The sequence below is a fragment of the Anopheles coustani genome, chromosome 3, assembly GCF_943734705.1.
Source record: "Anopheles coustani chromosome 3, idAnoCousDA_361_x.2, whole genome shotgun sequence".
NCBI classification, from domain to species: Eukaryota; Metazoa; Arthropoda; class Insecta; order Diptera; family Culicidae; genus Anopheles; species Anopheles coustani.
In genome coordinates this window covers 19,444,821-19,464,199 of record NC_071288.1, presented here as the reverse complement: position 1 = coordinate 19,464,199, position 19,379 = coordinate 19,444,821, and the positions used below count along the sequence as shown (strand labels likewise).

The window sequence follows — 19,379 nt, the reverse complement described above, 5'->3', positions numbered from 1 at the left end:
GCGGAAATCGATACGTAATTGAGCCGTGCGAATGCAGTCCTGCTGCAACAAGCAATTGAACAGCATGATGACAATGCAAAGCTCGTTGGTACAAAGCCAACCAGCTGAACGACCCGAACGTGTTCAACAGTTGAGCAACAAGATGCGACCGGAATTAGAAGCGACTGCACAACAACTTTATGAATTTTCGATGCCCATTCCGGGCGGTTTCCGGATGGCACGTTCGAATACGATTGCTTCCACGCTCGACCCGGAATCGGAAGCGATCGATGTGGACTTTGAGAAACAGGTTTTCCTTCCCTCACCTCGAAACTGGTACAACCTGTTATCATGCACACACCCGATTACACCATGAAGTGAAACAAAAGTGTAAAAGAACAGCGTGGGAAAAGCAAATTCTTGCACCGCACCGGAGTGGAAATTATTGATTGAATATTTGATAATGACTCCGTGCGGAAGCTTTATCAACTGCAACTAATTCCAAGAGAATGACACAGACTGTTATGAACTGAATAATGTATAAGTAAGCCATGAAATGTGTCCGCGCGGTTGAACGGTGCTTCCGACTCTTCAAAGATTTACACCCGGTGTTTAATTGCTGACTTAACATGTAATAAAAGTTAAGCCATTAAAATGCGATATCAAAGCATAGTTGAAAGTAAACAGACGTGCACGTACAAGAAACATGTCTCGCCCGGCACGTTACTCGGGAAACGCTGATCGAATTAATATCCCGTTGGTACCTATTTGTTTGTCTAGAATGGTGCCTGGTTTTATATTTCAAGCAAAACCGCGCCCAAACATCGACCTCACCGGCGGGAGGGGGGAAAGTAGGCGCAAGGTGGCGTCATAAATCATCAACATGATCTTGTCGGTTGCTGGCGCGAAATAATCCAGATCGAGCGTTTCCTTTGAACCCGATAGACAGCCGTGGAAAGTGCGCGCTGGAACGGAGCGGTATTCAAATTTCTTCCCCGATACGCCGAGTGATGGAGAGCGTTTAGATAAGAACCGGAAGGAGCCTGCCGAGCTCGACTCGATGGTTTTACGGGAGCAGGATAATCTTCCTCTTCCCTGATGGCAACACACACACACACACACACACATTCCATCCGTGTTGGACACACAATTAAGTCACCAGCTATTTCATTGCAATTATGTTAATCGCATTAATCACTTCGAGACATCCATTTCAATTACGCCGAAGAACGGTAGCGCCGGCCAATGGAAGCCTCCCAACGGTCGAGGCAATATTTTCTCTTTTCACGCTTGTTGCGTGAGTGAATTCACTAAAGAAATTTCGCTCGAAGAATGGCGAGAGTTAAGTGTATGAAAAGTGAAAAAATAAATAGAAAAAATAAAGCTGAAGGTGGTGCACGGCGCCACGTGTTGTCGCTGGTACCGAGCCAAATTAGACGGAGCTCGGGAAAGTTGTGCGGAACAAGTGGAAGTTTTCCAAATTGGTTTCCACCGGCCACCGGGCCTCTGCTGGGAAGGAGAAAAAAGAAGAAAAAAACTCTGAGCGATCTTCTTTCTTGGTGTTGTCTGGAAACGATTAGAGGTTTGTTTGAGTTTCCAAGCGTAAAACACAGAGGAAAGTGAAAGGATGGTTTGTGTTTAACTTGAAGCTAAATTGAATGTTCCGACAGGATTTAAGAAAAACGCAACAAAGGGTTGCACGATAGTTTGGTAAACATTTTGTGAAAGATTTTAGGAGATATTTTACAGTGGTACTATAAAAGAGATAAATGACAAATTGTCCATTAACAGAAGTGATCGAAAATTTTGGGTTTTGAAAATATTTAAACATGACTGCATGCGATATAAATTCCATTGAAGAGTCAGTCTCTGAAAATAAGTCTGGAAAACTGTCAAATGCTCCGTACGTGCGGTCAGTAAAATCGATAATCGAAGTTATCGACAGGGCGAGTACTGTTTACTTTAAGCCTGCCAGACCAAACTGTAAACGATCGGAAATGGGTTGAAGTACAACTTCCAGCCGGCATAGAATGAATGAATGTTTCAACAAATATGTGTGAAATGCCACCAACGTTCAGTAGACGTCAAAATCAAATCGAAAATGAGCTAAATTGAAAGATTCGTTTGTTCCAGAACGACGTGAGAATGACAAAAAAAGGGCATAACGAAACGTTGCTCTTCAAATATATAGAATCCATTCCGCCCAAATAACCCTTGGTTACACAAGCTACACCCTTTCAGTGGGTGGTTCCGCTTTCCGCCAGTGCGCCTGGTACTTCGAATCATTTTCCACGCTGGCCTCGTTCGACCCGAGCGAGCTGCGGGGTGTTTTTCTTCATTCCGCGGTTGATTATATTATAATAATTCCGTCCGGGTTTGCGAAGGACGAGCGGGGTCGGTCGTAGGAGCGCGAGGAGACCAGTCCCACCCAACCATGATATGTATTACAGATGCTTCTTTTGCGTTCACATTTTCAGTTCACACTCGATGGGATGGTTTCCCGCAACACCGCACGTGCATCGGTCTCGGTGCCGGCAAAGGAAAACGGGCGAAACCGAGGCAGATTTGTGGGCCGGCTCGGGATTGTATTCTCGTTCGGAAAATCTCGGTCCCGGTATCGGAAGATGTAATAAAATCAATAACGTAATGATTATGGTAAACTCGCCTTCTTCCGCCGATCGCTCGCGCTGCGTTGGATGCTTTTCCTTCCATACAGATTAGGGCGAGATTAAGAGAATCACTTCGTGGTTCGATTTGGCGATCGATGATGATTTTTCGCCTTTTGTTGCCATCCCACACGCCATCCAGAAGCAAAACGTTCTGCTTTTCGTAGCGTTTGGCTTACCCCGTAATTGGCTTTACCTCTTAACGGAAAACCGTTGCAGCAAAACAGCAAAATGATAATAAAGGCTTAAGCTGCTAACGATTTCGGATTAAAATTTGTTATAATACAGATTAAAAAACAATTTTCATTATTCACAGCTTGACTCTGGTTTCCATCTAAAATTGAATAGGTTCGTTTAACTTTGATCGTTATTTTAAATGTTACCGCTATAATGATCAAACGTAATTAAGGCTGGGTTTACTATCAATAGAGAGTAAAAGACAAAAGATAAAGGATAAAAGATAAACCTGTGTTGGGTACAAACAAATTAGCATATTGCAGGTGTAAATACCATCCGCATTCATGAAAGAATAGAGCTTGTTCTTCGCTTTTTCCTCGAAATATGAATATATTTCGTAGGCAATATTGAAAAGGTAATTGCAAATAATACAAGAGGTTGTTTTCCTTTCGTAAAAAAGTCTTAAAATTGATACCTGCCTGTCTCATTCTATTATTCCCTAAATTCCTGAAGAAGAATGTGCCACAAATGGAGCAATGGTTAACTTTACCAATAGTCAGCTAGACTACCAACCGTGGCAAAGCATACGGTTTACTAAAACCTTTGCGCCATTATACTGTTGAACGTTTTCCATTACCATCGTTCGGTTTCGACAAGAAGAGACATTTTCTGAGCACTTCTTGGGTTTTTTTCGAGGTGGTAGTGAAAAACCGGAACGGTCGAGCGCGGTCGGGCAGCAATGCATTAAACATCAGCTCGTTACTGGCGGTAGCATTGGGGGAGCCAACGAGCCATCCGCCCCCTCGAGCATGATCCTATAATTTTATTAAGCTTCCTATTTTTGGCTCCCGCACGGATAGATCCGTACTTTTGGGGGTTTTTACTTTTCGCTTGCTATATAACATTTTTCATACATTTTGGGGCGCTCATTGAACAACGGACATGATGCTCTATTAGTCGCAGCAGGAATAACAGCACTTGGAAAAGACCTGAAGCGATTGCCCATGACGTCTCCTATTTTCCTTTACGTTCGCTTTTTTTCAGATTATTTTTGGTGCAAAAAAGAGGCTTCTCCCTTAAGTCTCCAGTGTTGGTAAAATGAGTATAACATTTTCTAGAAGTCTGACAAGGCAGAGATGAGGAAGATGTAAAGAGGAGTGCACCAAATCAGCCTCCGTTTTTCGTTTAATGAAAGAAAATTCTGTCTACTCAGGGCTGTGGAACGTGTAACGAACAGTTGCCTGCCATTTCCATGGGAAATTTTCAGCACCACTTCCTTTGGCCCTGAAGCGAAAACGTTTAAAGAGCATAGAAGAGCTTCGCTTTGAGTGTGATTCGATAGCGAAAACACTTATGTCATTATAATCATTATGCCTTCAGTGTGAATCTACTTTGCCATCACGTTCCTACAAGCCGAAAATGTGTGTGAAAGTGATTTAATATTGGGAATAAAATAAATTATTTAACGGTAACTTACGATGGCTGTTATGGTAGCTACTTAAACATAAGATCATTTGTGACAAGGACAACACAAAATGGCACACAAAACAAACATCCGAGCTCAAACCGGCATCTCATTATTTAGTTTCCAATAACACTCCCAAGGGAAATGTACGCATTCCTCGCATACATGTTTAATTTTGGGCAAATGGTGGGTCGCTAAGGAAAATTGACCTTTATACTTTCTCCCCAGGGAAATTTAGGTTATTTTGGATGAGCTTCGACAGCAGTTGGGAAAATTTAACGTTATGCGCACTCTAAATATATATTTTAGCGGTTGAATCAAATTATTGAAATGCTGCGAAACTGCGCTTTGAATCAGATACAAAAGTTTTAATTGAGAATATTAATTGTCCTTTGAGACCATCAAACGATTACCTTTCACTCCGTTATTTTCAGGTAATACTAATGAACTATAAATTATCACATTGAATAACGCGAGCACCCGGAAAAATATGATCCTAATTCGCTCGTTAAATCAAACATCCTGTCCATGGACTTCCAACGCCTGCACGGCCAATTTGTAGTCGTGCACGTTATATAATAGACACCGATCATTATCGGTGTATTTTCCGAGTGACTGAGCTGGGAAAATAGCAGCGAGACAGGAGTCGGAAGCATGTGTAACCACCCGCCATTGCCTTGGGCGGGAAAATGCTTCCTGAAAATATGACTGAAGGCAAACCGAAAAACAAGCTTTTCGCTCGATGAATGTCACGTTTGTGGGTTTTCCACGACACGCTCCCGTGCTGTGTCCCCCTCGCTCAGTCACCGGTGACCGTCGACAAATGATTCACATGGATTTTCCAACGTCCAGAGCACGATACGCTGGCTAACGTACGGTATGTGCGAAGAACGATTGTTCATTTTTCTTTTGCTACCTGCCCGGCGTGTAGATGAAATTTTCCACTTACCGAGGATACGTTTTTCTCACCGCAAAAATGAGGCCCTTTCCCGGGATCACCGCTACTCTCGATCCTGATTGATGATGGCTGACAGAAGCTTCACGAGCTTCTGTGGTTGTTTTTTCAGTACGGCATACTCGCCAGGCAATCCTAAATTGTTCCATTGACCTTGGCATGTTTGAATGTGTGCGTGTGTGTGTGAATGGCACATTCATTTCTCTCCTCGATTTAAATCTTTGGACATACCATTTTTCCCCAAATTATCTATTTAAATTTAAAAAAAGCAAAATACTCTTCACTCAAAAGAAACCTAACGAATTTAGGAAAGAAAAAAGTGGCAGCTACATCGGCCAAGGAGCAGCGCAGAGGGTAGAGTTTACCCATGGTTTTAGGTTACGCAAGCGAGCGGTGGATCAACATCCCCTGGTCATCCGAGATTATATTTCGTGTTTGTTTTGGGGACGTTTGCACAGCGTGCCTAAGATTGAGTTTATTTTATGCCTCGTCATGGAAGGCACGGCATATTACTGCTTTTATATTCAACGTGGTTTCCTTAGCAGACATTCCACTGGGTGTTTATGTATGCAATGATTAAATCATCCGACTTTTCCCAAGTAATTGAGTTATTAAATTTGCTAACAAGCTGGTGTCACTATTTAGGATCGTGAATAAAATTAAACTGACGTTTTGTTCAAAAAGCGTCCCGAGAAGCCAAATAACTGTCTTCAAACACAAGAAAATTAAGCTCTACTCCTCTTTTTTATTCTATACAGATTATTTTATCCTGCGGCATTGTCTATCTGAAACTACCTTGTAAAGTCTACGTAATATGATTGAGACATGCAGTAAAACTTTCCACAATTAGCCTTTTGTTAATTCCATCTACTTGTTCGTGGATAACAACCATTCAACTTAATTTATTATTATTTTATCCCGAGGAAATTTCACCTCCAACAAGAAAGTGCAGCAAAGTTACCATTGTAGAGGAGGTGATTTTTGTCCTTTACGCATGTCGTTCGTTTTTTTCCCTTAACTTTAACTGTAACCATGTTTTGTATGTCTTTTGAACTGCACGTCGAGGTACTGTTATTAATTGGGAAACTTTTCTCCCGGCCTGCCGTTAAGACGCTGCCTCCAAGAAACGGTAGAAAAATGCTGTTCAACTCCGATGGAAAGGAAAACTTTTTCCTTCGAGCACGCTCCAACCCGGCGACACGCAGGAGCACGATGAAATATTCAAAAGCCAAAATGGATGTTGATCGCATGATGCGACGAATCCCCGGTGGCATTCGGTTCTGTGGGAGGGAATGTTTGCCAGGCAGTTTCCTTTTTTTTCTATACTCACCGGTGCCTGTTCCGATCCGTGCCCGAGGTATAATAGGGTAAATTAAAATCCCTCCCATCGGAACGCAGGGGATCGATTGATTAGTAATGCGACCTCGGCTGTGCTGGCGTATTACATATGCAGGGAAAAATTATAACGTTCAAAGGCTCTCCACCGTATCGGAGCTTTTCCTTCGGGGTCGATCGATCGGTCGAACGTTATGCAGGAGCGGAAAAGCGAAGGGCCTTACCAAGGTGATGGAAAACATCGACTTCTTTCACTTTTACTCCTCCGGGCTATAATTAACCAAAATTGAACTTGATACTTCATCTGCATCGAACAGTGAACAGAGAAGGAAAATTTCTTCCTTTTTCTTCTCTCGGCTCATTTTCCATCGTCCATTTCCGCCCAACCGAAAGTCAAATCAATGTCATCGAAAGGACATGTTTTTTATGTTTTATTTCAAAGGCCAAACTGCCACGTTTCCTAAGTTCTTGGGAAAATATACTTCCACGAAAAGGCGCATTGCCGAAGGGGAGGGCAAGGAAAGTGGTTGCTCAAAGGCTCGCTCGGGTAACGTTTCATTTTTCTCCTTATAATTATGCTGGTTAAGACGGTATGCGGACAATATCTATAAATTTCTTTAGCATTCAGTTCTTATAGCTATCACTTTCACGGCGAAAGGTTGGGAGATAGTAGGGATATCTACTGAGAGCTGCCCTTAAGGAAGATTATTTTTATCTTTTAATCAATTAACCTATTAACCTTCGGGAAATTTTCAACCAGCTAAATTTTTCAGCCGATGTCGTCGATGTTTGTGCGGCTAAAGGAAAATGATTCTTTAAGCTTTAAACAAACAGAGCTACGTAAGTACTAAATCAAAGTCTAGTGGAAACCAGAATTGCCAAAAGCGCCGAGGAAAAAGATGTCCTTTTAATGGAATCCATAATAGTCCTTCGTTATGTAACAATAAAAAACCGGCTTTTTTCAAAAGCGGAAACATCAGTCCACCGGGAGGCAAAAGAGTGCGTAATGAAGTTTATGATAAAAATAATTGAAAGTACTCTACGTGCGAGAAAGTAATTTTTGGGATTTTTCCACACCTTTTTGGCCCGATTTATATGGTGCGTGGGTGGAAGCGAGGAGTCAAAAATTTCCCGAAGAGCGACCCAGGTTGACCTCGTCCAGCGAGGCAAGACGGTGGATGGCGGCCTTTGACTTCCAAACGCATAAGTAAGACCTTGATTTGTACCGTCGTAAAAAGGTTCGTGAAAATATTTACCTTCGCCTCAGTGTCTGGGATTTTTCCGCTCGGCGCTATGGAAACTTCTGTGCGGTGGCCCCGAGCAACGTTGGAAGGCACCGAAGTTATGCGAACCAGACAACTCCAGCTGCGGGTTACGAAGTGCTGGAATTCGTCTAGAAATTAAATAACTTTGAAGTGGTTCCGTCTCCGAGCGGAAAGGATCGTCAACATTTGACAGCTGCCAGTGAAGGTGATATGCCATTTCCGTTGGGGAGAGCGGGAGGAATCCGAGGCTCTGTTTAAAACAGCAACGGTTCTCAGCAAGGGTAAAAAAACATCAAAATATATAAATATCGGACAAGTTTGAGATATTTTCCAGTTCTTTTTATTCCTTCCATTGCAAGATATTGTCTTTACGCGTCAATCTTCAAACCATTTGAACAAAGGCTTTACTTTAGTAGGCGTCTTTAATTGATTCTGTGACTATCTCCACTCTACCGCGAACGTTATCAAAGGTTTTATACTTTTGATCCTGTAAGCTATATAGTTGGTGAGGATAAACTTTGGGCCACAGACACCACGAAAGTCATCGAAGCTTATGCAGTGAACCAGTGCGCCTGCGAGTCCAAGCGATTCGATAAGATCCATTTTATACTGCACTGAAGGCGTATCCTCGTAGCTCAGCCATTGGTCGTTACGATATGCGTACGGCATGAGTCCCTCATAATCGTAGCCGAAATTCCAGCCTGGTTGTCTCAGTAGTCTGCATACCTGCTCATTTATAACGATATAATAATAGAAAGGCATAGACGGTGGTTTTGAATGTTTGATAGCGCTATAAGCTCACCTCAAAGTAGGGATGATATCCAGCGGCCATGAAATCTCCTTTTAATCCAGGCCCCAGTGCACGATCAGCTATGTTGTGGTTTTGGGGGTCAGCGAGTTGCAACGATCGACCAACGAGCCCAATACTCAATATCAGTTTTTTCGGTGGACAACCGTTGTCAATCCAACCCTGAGTTCCATCTGCCTGCGAGAGGGTAAAAGATATGTTACCGAACGAGAACCTCCACATGGGAGCAGTTGGTGAAAATCTTACCACATTGGTCCGGGCCCTCGTGCCCGACTCGAACGATCGATTGTGCATCGGTGAGGGAACATCGATGATTTTGTCGGCGTAGTCGCGCATGTCAAATGTAAACAGCGTCACATAATCCACATGTCGACAGATCTCCGCCACGCGGTATGACGTGCGAAAAAATATCGGATAAACGGCTCCGAAGAACCACAGCTTGATCTCGGGCCGTACGCTTTTTAGTCCGTTTCTTAGATCGAACAGCAGTGTTGGAAGGTTCTGCCGATCGTCGAAGGTTCCACCGAAGTCACCTTGCGGCCCCGGCCACTCCCAGTCGAGCTCAACACCGTCGACGGGCAGCTCCCGCACCAGACTCATCACCGCCAACACGAAAGCTTTCCTGCGCGCTGGGTCATCGGCTGCTAGGGAGAAGCTCTCGCTACCGTCCGCCAAACCATCGATGGTGACGACGATGGGCTTGGTCGGCGACTGGCTCTTAATGATTCGTCCAAAGTTCTGCAGCTCTATCCTTTCACCGTCCTGCATTATACACCAGAAGCAACGGTCTATCTCCTTGCTAAACTCAAGCTGGGAATAAACTCTCACTTACGTGAATGTGATAGCTTCCTTTTTGCCACACGGGGAACGACAACGACCGGAAAAGTACGTGCGAGCACAGGTTCTGCGGTATGTCTTCCGGCAGAAACCTCCTCAAACCAAGTTTGCTGATACTCGGACGGACGTATCGGCAAACCACTTTCTTTTCCAGTCCATCCGACAGCGTCGGAAGTAAAATTATCTCCGAGAAGATGCACAGAGCTAAGACGATCCGGTATCCACCTTGGTACGGCATTGTGCTAGCGTTCTAAGCATGTTGTGACCACTGACTGACGCAAGCTCTCAAGTCTGCAGACGAGGCAAAGTAAGGGACCGGTATAATTGTCAAACCGGTTTTTTCACGGTATGTGGGAAGAACGTTAAGGTGGTGTAACATAGTGGTTTAAAAATTTCTTTATGAGGATGACTTTCCTACCACGTCCGCGACTCTTTGAACCAAGAAGCAAAAGTTTAAAGACGTTTTCATTAAAAATAACTGCCTGTTTTTGTTCCAAACATGTGATCACCAATCGATTGCAAAACTGATTTCAGACAAAAAGAGCTTTCATCAAATCATCGATGTATCTTGTGGAGTGAATCTGGCGTCCAAATTGTCATTGGCTGGAAAGTCAACAAAATGTCGAGAAAGGAACACAGGCTAAACTCTATATATTTTTTATGTAGCGGAACTAACCTTATGATGATCGAAGGCGTAGAAGTACCTTATAATAGGTATGTTTGCGTTTACTGAAATAACTTCCCTGAAATTCATTCCTTATGAGATAGTGCTCTCATCGAGAGGGGATTTGTTGCCTTTGCTGATCCTTTCACGTGAGCTGCTGCTTTTCAACCTGTGATAGATAAACTTGCGACGTACATTGATGATATCCACAGTTTCCGTCATTCCGCCTTACCACGTTGGCTTACGCATAAGGTCCAAAAACGAATCATTGAATGGGATGTTTATTGCATGTTACGTAACTAGTGGTAGAGCGGAGAGTTCTCTGCCGAGAAACCCACTGTTTGGGACGGGTTCTTTTAATATCGACAAACTTCCTTTTTGACGCTATTACAGATTGCTAAGTTGATTGATAGCTACCAGCAGAAAAAATACTACGTAACTTACCACCTAAACCGATCAAAACCTATCTGTTCTCCGAGAAGATTATTCAATATTTAAATTTCGTTTGTTTTGCGCTTCAGGCGTATTTGTCTAATTCGTTCTTGTCTGTTTTCTACATGTTTGTTCGTTTCGCGTCAAGCAGTTTTTTTCTTGAACTCATCTTTACTTGCGAAGAGGATGTTTTTATATAGCAATCGAATTAGCGTTAACTTATTTTAAACGATTACTGATATTTTTCATCGTTTTTTCTTTCAGTTCGTTCAAGTATGGTACTCTGCATAACAAAAAAGGTATGATAAATTAAACATGTATAATTTACATGGCGGCACAGAGCAACCGTTCTTTCAGGAGAAATTAAACATCGAATGCCTACCCTATAAGGGTCTCGTATTCGTTTTGTAGCCTGAATTTTTACCAATCTCCCGTTTTGAACCGACCGTTTTTAATACTCTGAAATCTCCTGCCGAGCCCTCCTGGCGTGAGTAATTAATTTGGCACTTTTAAGAGTCTCTTCAGTAACGACGACCGCCGCTTGGCAAGGCTGCTTTACTTGTTGAAGGACGTAAAACGTGATGCTAAATTTGAAAGCATCAACATGAAACGTTGCTTGTTTGTAAGAGATTCATTGTATTTTCTTGTGCGTTCATTCCATCTTGTCCGCTGCGACCGAACATGCCACCAGAGTAATCAAAATCATATTTCTGATTGGTGGATGGAAATTTTGGTTTAATCCTCGTAATTTTTCATACCCGTGAACCTTCGTTTTTGTTTCAACTTCCGTCGCGTAGCGTTCACTCGAGGTAAAATAATATTTAACTTGGCCTATTCTTTAACAAGGCACCGAGAATACTGCTCTGCGATGTAAAAAGTTTAGGATGAAAGAAGCAGTTGGTTTCGGTAAACAAAAAAGCGTTTTTTGTCCAACTGGATTACGGTTGACTGCAGGGCGTAATAGATGTTGTGAACAGTCTTCACATTATCGAAGATAAACGTGTCAAAATTCCGCGAATCTGTTTTCAATTTTGTGCTCCTTCATATCCGTTCGCTCTCAATTTTGAAGAGTGTGCATAAACCATTGTTACAGCTTACCTTCTGTTCCGTAGAAAAAAACCCCATTAGCGAAACAGCAACCCAAATTAAAACACCATTAATATTAATTCCATTGCTCCTAGAATTCTTTAGCAGTGTGGATAAGATGAACAAGAATCTTACTTGAATATTCGTTACAATGAATAATGCAGAGTTAGACTAACAGGGGAAGCTTTTGCTCGCTTCATGAACTTCTCTGGTGCCATAGATCAGGGGTCGGCATACGTCCCACACAACACGAAGTCGTATTAAGTTGAAGAAATTGAATCACATATTAGTATTTTTCGAATCGGAATCGCAGTAAGCATAGACAATGTACGAGCAATGTATATTCTTTGTTCCATATGATGCCGATTAAGAATGTAATACGATTTTCTTTATGCATACGTATAGATAAACGAGCAATGTCCGGCTGATGTATATCGTAAGTCGTATATGATGCCGACTTAGAAAATATACGACTAAACATATACATTTTGAACAATGTACGGTTAGCGCCTCCACTTTTGTACGTATAGGCATTATTTTAGCATCATTTACGATTCAATCATATTGCATAGAAGTACGATTATTTCAAGTTGATATTCGATTTACATGCATATGTGTTGTGTGGGGTTTCCTGAAAAGGGCTAGATGTAGAGAGAAAACCCGAGAGGGCGGCCCGTATACCTAAAGCGATGGTTTATTGTTTGAGAAGTAATATAAAACCCGTTAAATGGAGTATAATTTCATAATTTTTAAACAGTGAAATCAGATAAAATGTTGAAAATATCAACTTATACCTATTTTTACCATGTGTTCTTTTTAATATTACAAATTTGGTTCGTTGTATAGCCAATTAATTTCTTTAACTATATTTTAAATTAATCTTTTGCTCAATTTATGTTGCTACCAGATTCTGGACGAGATTCACGAGACGAATTTTAGAACGATCAGTGGGGAAAATATCATAGAAAATGGATTCAAGAAAGCCGCCTGGTTTTGAACACCTCGTTTAATAATTTCAACGTACTTGGTGGTGAGGTGAGATTTTTATTTTATATGTGTAGAAACATTTTCATATCAATGGGATACAATCAGTTGGGCGGCTTTATTTGATCCACGGGCCGGACTTTGCCTACCCCTGCCCTTAATTGTATGAAGTAGTAAAAAACCAAAATGGCAGGTTCATGACGTTTAACAATGAAGATTGTTGGAAGTTGAGCCTTTGCTGATTAACTAATGATGTTAATCAACTGATCATCAATTGGCTCCTACTGGTTTCACATGGAAAAAGCCCGTGTTCGTATAAATTACATGGTTTGAATTCGCGGAATAATTTGCCTCAAATATCATTTCGAAAATGATGATCAATTTGACTCAGTAATGGACCGTGAAAAACAATACTTGATTGATTGAATCAACCATTCGAGTATGATGGTTGACTTTGGCATCTTTCCATGTTCGGCACCTTATTACGTATAACAATAATTTTGTTCAATTTAAAAGCATAACACATTTATTTTTTTAATGAACACCTCACAAAACAAAGTAAAATGTAAACAAGTTTATATTGAGTACCACGGTTTTAAAATCGTAATTGAAACAACACAGCACAAACCACTCCTGCATAAAAAGACAGTACAATCAAAGGCAAATCAAATTAAATTACAACTTCTCTCACCACCCCGAATCAAGCAAGCAAAGAACAAACCTTTTCGACCGCAGTCCATAATAATTCCGCGGGCAATAAATCATTCTCGGATCAAAAACAGTTGTGACCGAGGTGAGTTCACAATTTACTGCGAAACGAAACACTTCTCGCTGCAATCAGTCGTCGACTGCCGCTGCCTCAATGGCAGGTGATGAAGCGATACTAATTGAATTTTAATTAGGGCTGCAATTCACCACTGGACCCATTTCCCCACGAGTGTGTGTGTGCATATGTGTGTTAATGGGTGGAAAATCTACAGGCAGGGTGCACTGGAGTGGTCCGAATGTGTATATCGACCTATCAGTTAATAGTGTTCAATATCACGCCTGCGGATGATAGTTCCTTCCATTCAAGCGAAAGAGGTAAACCAGATATTAAATTATGCGTTCCATGGGAGTGGTGGTGGTGGTGGCGCTGTGTATCGATTCACTTTGGTTCGAATCTCTTTAAGCCACGTTCTAGTGGGCAGATAATCAATAATCCACAAACCGCAGGGATCGGTTACCAGGCGCAATGATTTGAGCTCGGGGAGGCGGAAAAAGTTGATCGATTAATTTACTACCCGGTTTTCCTATCAGTTTCGTATACACGCAACTAAAACCAGCTGGAAGGGGGCACGAGCACGAGACGGGAAGACACGGCTTTCAGGCCGACAATTGTGACTGACAAGGCGCGTGTCGTATTCGAACCGTTGCTGATGGCTCCACACTAAGTGTGTTTGCTCGCGATTGTAACAACATGTTGTATGCCGTGCTAAATGAAGTTCATTGCGGGATGTGGCGTGTCTAACTCTGACGGAGCTGCTGCTGGAGGGCTTGAAGCTGAAAGAAAGTCTGCGTAACATAATCAAATGCTAACAGTTTCACGGATCGTCTCGGGAACACTCCGACACGACAACGTGCGACGAGTACGCCATCGAAGACAGCGGCGAGATGCTGAGATCCACCAAACCGGAGTCGTGGCATGTTTGGCCAGCCTCGCTGCACAAATAAACAAACATCCGTGCGCGGGTTGTGCGAGGGCATTTCGCGTAGTTCGGTAGGAAAATCGACGCAGGGTCGAGGGCGACAATGGATAGGGCGAAGATAAACACGGTTGCCAATAGACCTCTCGGGTTTTGGGCGATGATACACGATGATGGTTCGGGGCCGAGGGGGGGAGGGGGGGGGGGGTTCTTATGAATACATTTTTGCAACCAACCAGGCTAGTTCCCCACTACTACAAAATCAGCCAGTCTTGGTCGGGAAACATTCTGCCGCAGCTGGAAAAATGATGGAACGTGTGAAAAGTGGCAATTGTGTGCAACGGAGTCGAATTCTCTCGGACTAATTTGGACCGTTGTTTATGTTTGTGGTTCAGAGATGTTGAAGAAACACGCGTCGAGAGTGGAAGAATGAAAAGAAACCTGGAAACTGTTGAAAAAACAAACCGCTACTTCAACCGACATTAAAATGGCCGGTGACAGCGAAAGACGGATTTGGATCGGTTGAGTTAGAGATACTCCTTCAGTGCGAACAACGAAGTCTGAAATGGAGAATAATTTTCATCTATGAAAAGGGCTTCTTCAATAACATGGTTTATAAGATTATACAACTAGTTAACGTCCTAAATGAAAACAAACAATTTCATCAATAGGGAATATTTAAAATATTTTCGTTGTTTGGATCACTAAGACTTCAAGAACCTTATTTTCAAATGAATCTTGGTCAGATGATGCGCAATATAAGTAAAATAAACTCTTAAGTTTATTTTATTTTGGCTATTACGTTAAATATTTACAAATGAAAGAACAGATAAATATACAAGTTTTTACGCAGAGCATTAGAAAAGCATGCCAAATTTGAGATCTGTAATACATTCATTAACCATACATATTGACCAGGTCTTATAATAAATTCAATTTTCCAGATTCGTTAAATGGTCTAAACCGTCTAATTAATATCTAACGATAATCCGCTTACTATGGACATTTTGTTTCGCCTAATTCAGATGCAGATGTGTTGTTTTCTACTTGCCTTAACAATATTTTCCTTTCCACCCATTTAACGGAAAGGATTATTAAACTCCATGTCGGTTAAATTGCTCAACCACATGCCCATTCTAGCTTCTAGGTACCACCCCGAACCATAACCCCCTCCCCGAAATCGGTACGAGCTGCGGCCACCAAAACCGACACTGCCTGCAAAACGCTGGGCACATGATTTATGTTTCGAACGTGTCCAGCGATGATCCGGCGCCCGTGAGGATAGCACGACACGTGTGCGAACAAATTTCCCCCGACCATCCGAGGCGACCTCTCGAAGTCCATGCGGCCGAAAACCCGACCACCCGGGCGGTGTTCGACAGCCAGTTGTGCTCGTGCAACCGTTTTAAAAAGGATTGCGGAGCTTAGGAGCTGAGGTTGGGAAATAATTAAACCTCCCCTTCGGGCTGCGTTCAATCGGTCACCGCCTGGATGGGGGTTTTTAGAAGTTGGGAAGTTTTTTGCACGAATTAATTAAACAATAAGCCAGTGCTTATTTTTCATTCGAACCTCAAATTTAGACGTCAGGTCTTGCGCGTGTGTGTGTGTGAGTGTGAGTGTTTTGCGGCGAAATGTGGTGAAGTTTGTGGCAAACATTGAAATAACAGCCCCGGCCGTCGACAAGAAAGCAACCACAAGTGAAAGACACAACAGTTGTCTGCGAGTGAGCAACGCTACCCGGAATGGAGGCGCCCGGTCCTTCTCGCTTGATGCGTGGAAAAGCAACCATGGCAGCCGTGTGGTGAATAGTTGGAGCCGTCAGCGAGTTGCCAGGGTGACACTTCACTCAATTTGCTTCAGCAACGATACTTTTCGCATTCATGACAAAAGTGGGCCCCGGGTTCAGCCGGAAAACCCCCGAGCTGGGAAGGCCAAATGGAGGAAAGTGGCCGAATGGAGCATCACTTTGCACCGCTTCCTATCTCGAGGTTACAGAGTCGAGTCACGGAGTCAGCAGTGTTCGTACGCAGGGTCATACGCCATTGCCCACGGATTGCTCCGGAACCAAGCGGGTTCCGGGCAGAAGGATAAAGTTTTAATTGAATATGGGATTATGATGGGTTGCATGAGTGTCTTGCTCGGGCATTGGGCGTATGGCATCATGGTTTTTCCAGCACAAAGCACCGCAGCGCGCTGAGTGCGTCCATCGGGGCCAGTATCGTGGGCATGAAACGCCAACGACCGGCTAATCAGATGCTGGCGGGAATTGAACCACATCGAAAGTCAAAGTAGCAAAAATGTTTAAAATAACTGTCCGTTATCTGTTTCACGGCTGGAAACGGGCAAACCTATGGCTTCGCTTCACTCACACTCACACACACATACGCACACGCCTACGGTCGGGAAACAAAAGAGCCTAGGAAACCCGCCCGCGCTGAGCTGTTTTTGACAGATTGTTGTTTTTGTACCTTATCACGGAGGGGTTTTCCGGTGACCGGTCCGGGATTAGGACATTGTTCGCCTTTTTTCCATTGTGCAGCTATGTTACTAAAGCCTGCAAAAAGAACAACACACACACACACATACACACATGAATTTGTTCATCACAGCATTTTTTCCGTGATGATAAATGATAAATGGCAATAAATATTGTGCATGAAAATGGGTTTTTAGAAATATTATGCTAGCGAAGCATTAAAATAATTAATACGGATTATATTGTTGGACAATCCATGTGGAAGCATGTCGTTGCGTCCTGTTATTTGCTTCTTTAATTTATAAGTTTTATTTCAGCGCAGTTTTTATAAAAAAGTTTATATTTCTAGAGTTTTGAATGCATGTTCAGTTGGCTTATGATTTACATTATTTATATTTATTTTTCTTGGAAAGACATTTTCATCGTTTCATGATAAATGTTCTACAAAACAAAACTACCAAACTATACGAGTTCCGCCCGGCAATCCAATATGGAAGGTCTACCAAGTTGAAGCTTTTATCGGTAATTTCTCATCCCGCTGGCTGTATAAATTTTCCGTGCCACCCCGGTGCTAATTGATCCTCAAAAACTAATGGCAAATCTCATCAAATCTGGCCGTTATAAACATCACGGCCGGGTCGGCTCGGAACTACGTCTCGAGCGTCCACCATGGACCGGGACTCGCACACAGCGGTCGGTACGAATTGAAGAAAACGAATGGAAAAGTCTGGCCTGCCCGACCGGCGGCTGGGCCAGAGTAGGTTCGTCAGATTAGTTGCTAATTTTAGCGTCCAACTCTCAATTTTCCCCGGTAAGCCGTACCACCGACTGGGCCGCTGGTTGCCATTGGCAAAATGAATGTGATGGATTTGGCCGGACTAGCGGAAAACATGCATTAATTTAAAAGCAATCGATCTGCAGCCGATCACGGCCACGGTTTGGTGGCCCATCGTGTCTTTGTTGTTGTTTTATGCTCTCCATACTCCGACCTTTAGCCGCTTGCCAGCCGCGTGCAGACTGAGGGAGGGGGGAAAATAAAAATGGCCTCGGAAAAACAAACACGCAGGCAGCAAGGAACCGAAATGTTGGTCACGCACGATTGAATTTTCATCGTTTCGGTATGCTTCATCAATCATGCGAAACGAAGTGAGTTTACGACCGTGGAGGGGGAGGATTTAATTTTTTGTTTTCCCTTGGATCTTTCCTTTACATATACGTAACATCCTTAGTGCACGCTACGTGTCGGATGAGTTAGTTTTTTTAACACAAACACCCACAAATCAACTGTTTTCTTTACGCAAGCTTATTCTCATACCCACACAAAAACAAAGCAATCGTTCTTGCTTCAAATCAAACGCTTAATTGGCCACGGCCAAGGTCGGGTGAACCATACGGTGGTGAACTATTCACCGAGCTGAGGAAATATAAATAAACACTCCGACAAACAAGGTGAGTACTCCCCTTGCCAATATGTGTCACCCGTTGCAGATGCCAAAAGGAAATGAAACGATAGAAATCAGAGATCACTTGAAGCTGCGAAGGGCAGCTTGTTTGTACCCGATCAACACATTGGAGGAAATTCTATCGTCTGTATTTTTGATGCACATATAATCGAATGGCCGGAAGAAAAACCGAAGTGCATCTTTCTTATGGTGAAATGAAAGAACATCCAAATGAAATTTGTCGTAAAAACATGTTCGACCTAAAAATGCTTCGCTTCACTATTAGTATGTCGACAGGAGAGAACCTGATTTTCTTATCCCTAGTTGGAAATCGGAACATGTTAACAGAAATTCATCCAAGATAACAATTGCACTCTTAAGATATCTTCTTTCGTCGTGGGAGGAGCATGAATAGTTTTTCTAAGAAAAGATATCGATGGGAAAATATTGATTCCTACTTGACTTCTGGCAGACCTTTCCGCATAGATGTCCCAAGGAGACGATTTTACTTTTGACAAAAAAATCAGGATAAATTTTTCCCTTCCAATATCGGTCTGCAAAGTTTGAAGGGTATTGCCTTTTTTCCGATTGGTTACTTTGTACGCGCTGCTGCACAATCTCTGGTACTCCGATCTAAATTGAAACTCCGGGCGAACGACTTAGGTAAGCGCCAGCGAATTCCACCTTCTTCCTGTGTCCCAAATGGCAGGGTTCACACAAGCTTCCGACATTCTAGCATCTCGCTCCCGACGGCAACCAAAAACGCCGCTGGATTGGAATGAAATGACGGATGACGATGATGATGATGATGGCATCCGTTCGACTTATGACAAGTGTAGATGGAATCTCGCGTCTGACGCCAGAAAGAACCACCACACGGCGACAGGAATCCATTAGTAACGTACATACATTTTGCATTTATCGAACGTAGGTATCTTTCCGAATGAGCAGGCGGAATTGCATCGTCCCCATGATGTCACCCTAGCGTGCCGGCATGACCTTGATTGCCGATTTTCCCCCGAAATGCATCGTCCAAATGGGCCCACTAGTTCCGAAACGAACCCCTACGCTAAGTAAATGTCAAACGGGGCCTGGTTCACGATGGAAAATGTAGCAAAAATGG

The 19,379-nt window shown here is 42.9% G+C and overlaps 2 protein-coding genes across 2 annotated transcripts in view; one reads left to right on the top strand and one right to left on the bottom strand.

Moving 5' to 3' along the window:
• Positions 1 to 19,379, top strand: part of LOC131259387 (uncharacterized) — a 94,454-nt gene that overhangs the window by 2,196 nt on the left and 72,879 nt on the right. Inside the window, exon 2 of the mRNA XM_058260867.1 lies at positions 10,848 to 10,882. The gene's annotated coding sequence lies outside the window, so the exon portion shown is untranslated. The remainder of the gene's footprint in view (positions 1 to 10,847; positions 10,883 to 19,379) is intronic.
• Positions 8,281 to 9,418, bottom strand: LOC131272402 (endochitinase-like). Its single transcript, XM_058274128.1, has 3 exons — positions 8,897 to 9,418; positions 8,645 to 8,827; positions 8,281 to 8,568 (listed from the first exon to the last, which is right to left on the bottom strand). The coding sequence occupies exons 1-3, from the start codon at positions 9,416 to 9,418 to the stop codon at positions 8,281 to 8,283; spliced, it is 993 nt and encodes a 330-aa protein (XP_058130111.1).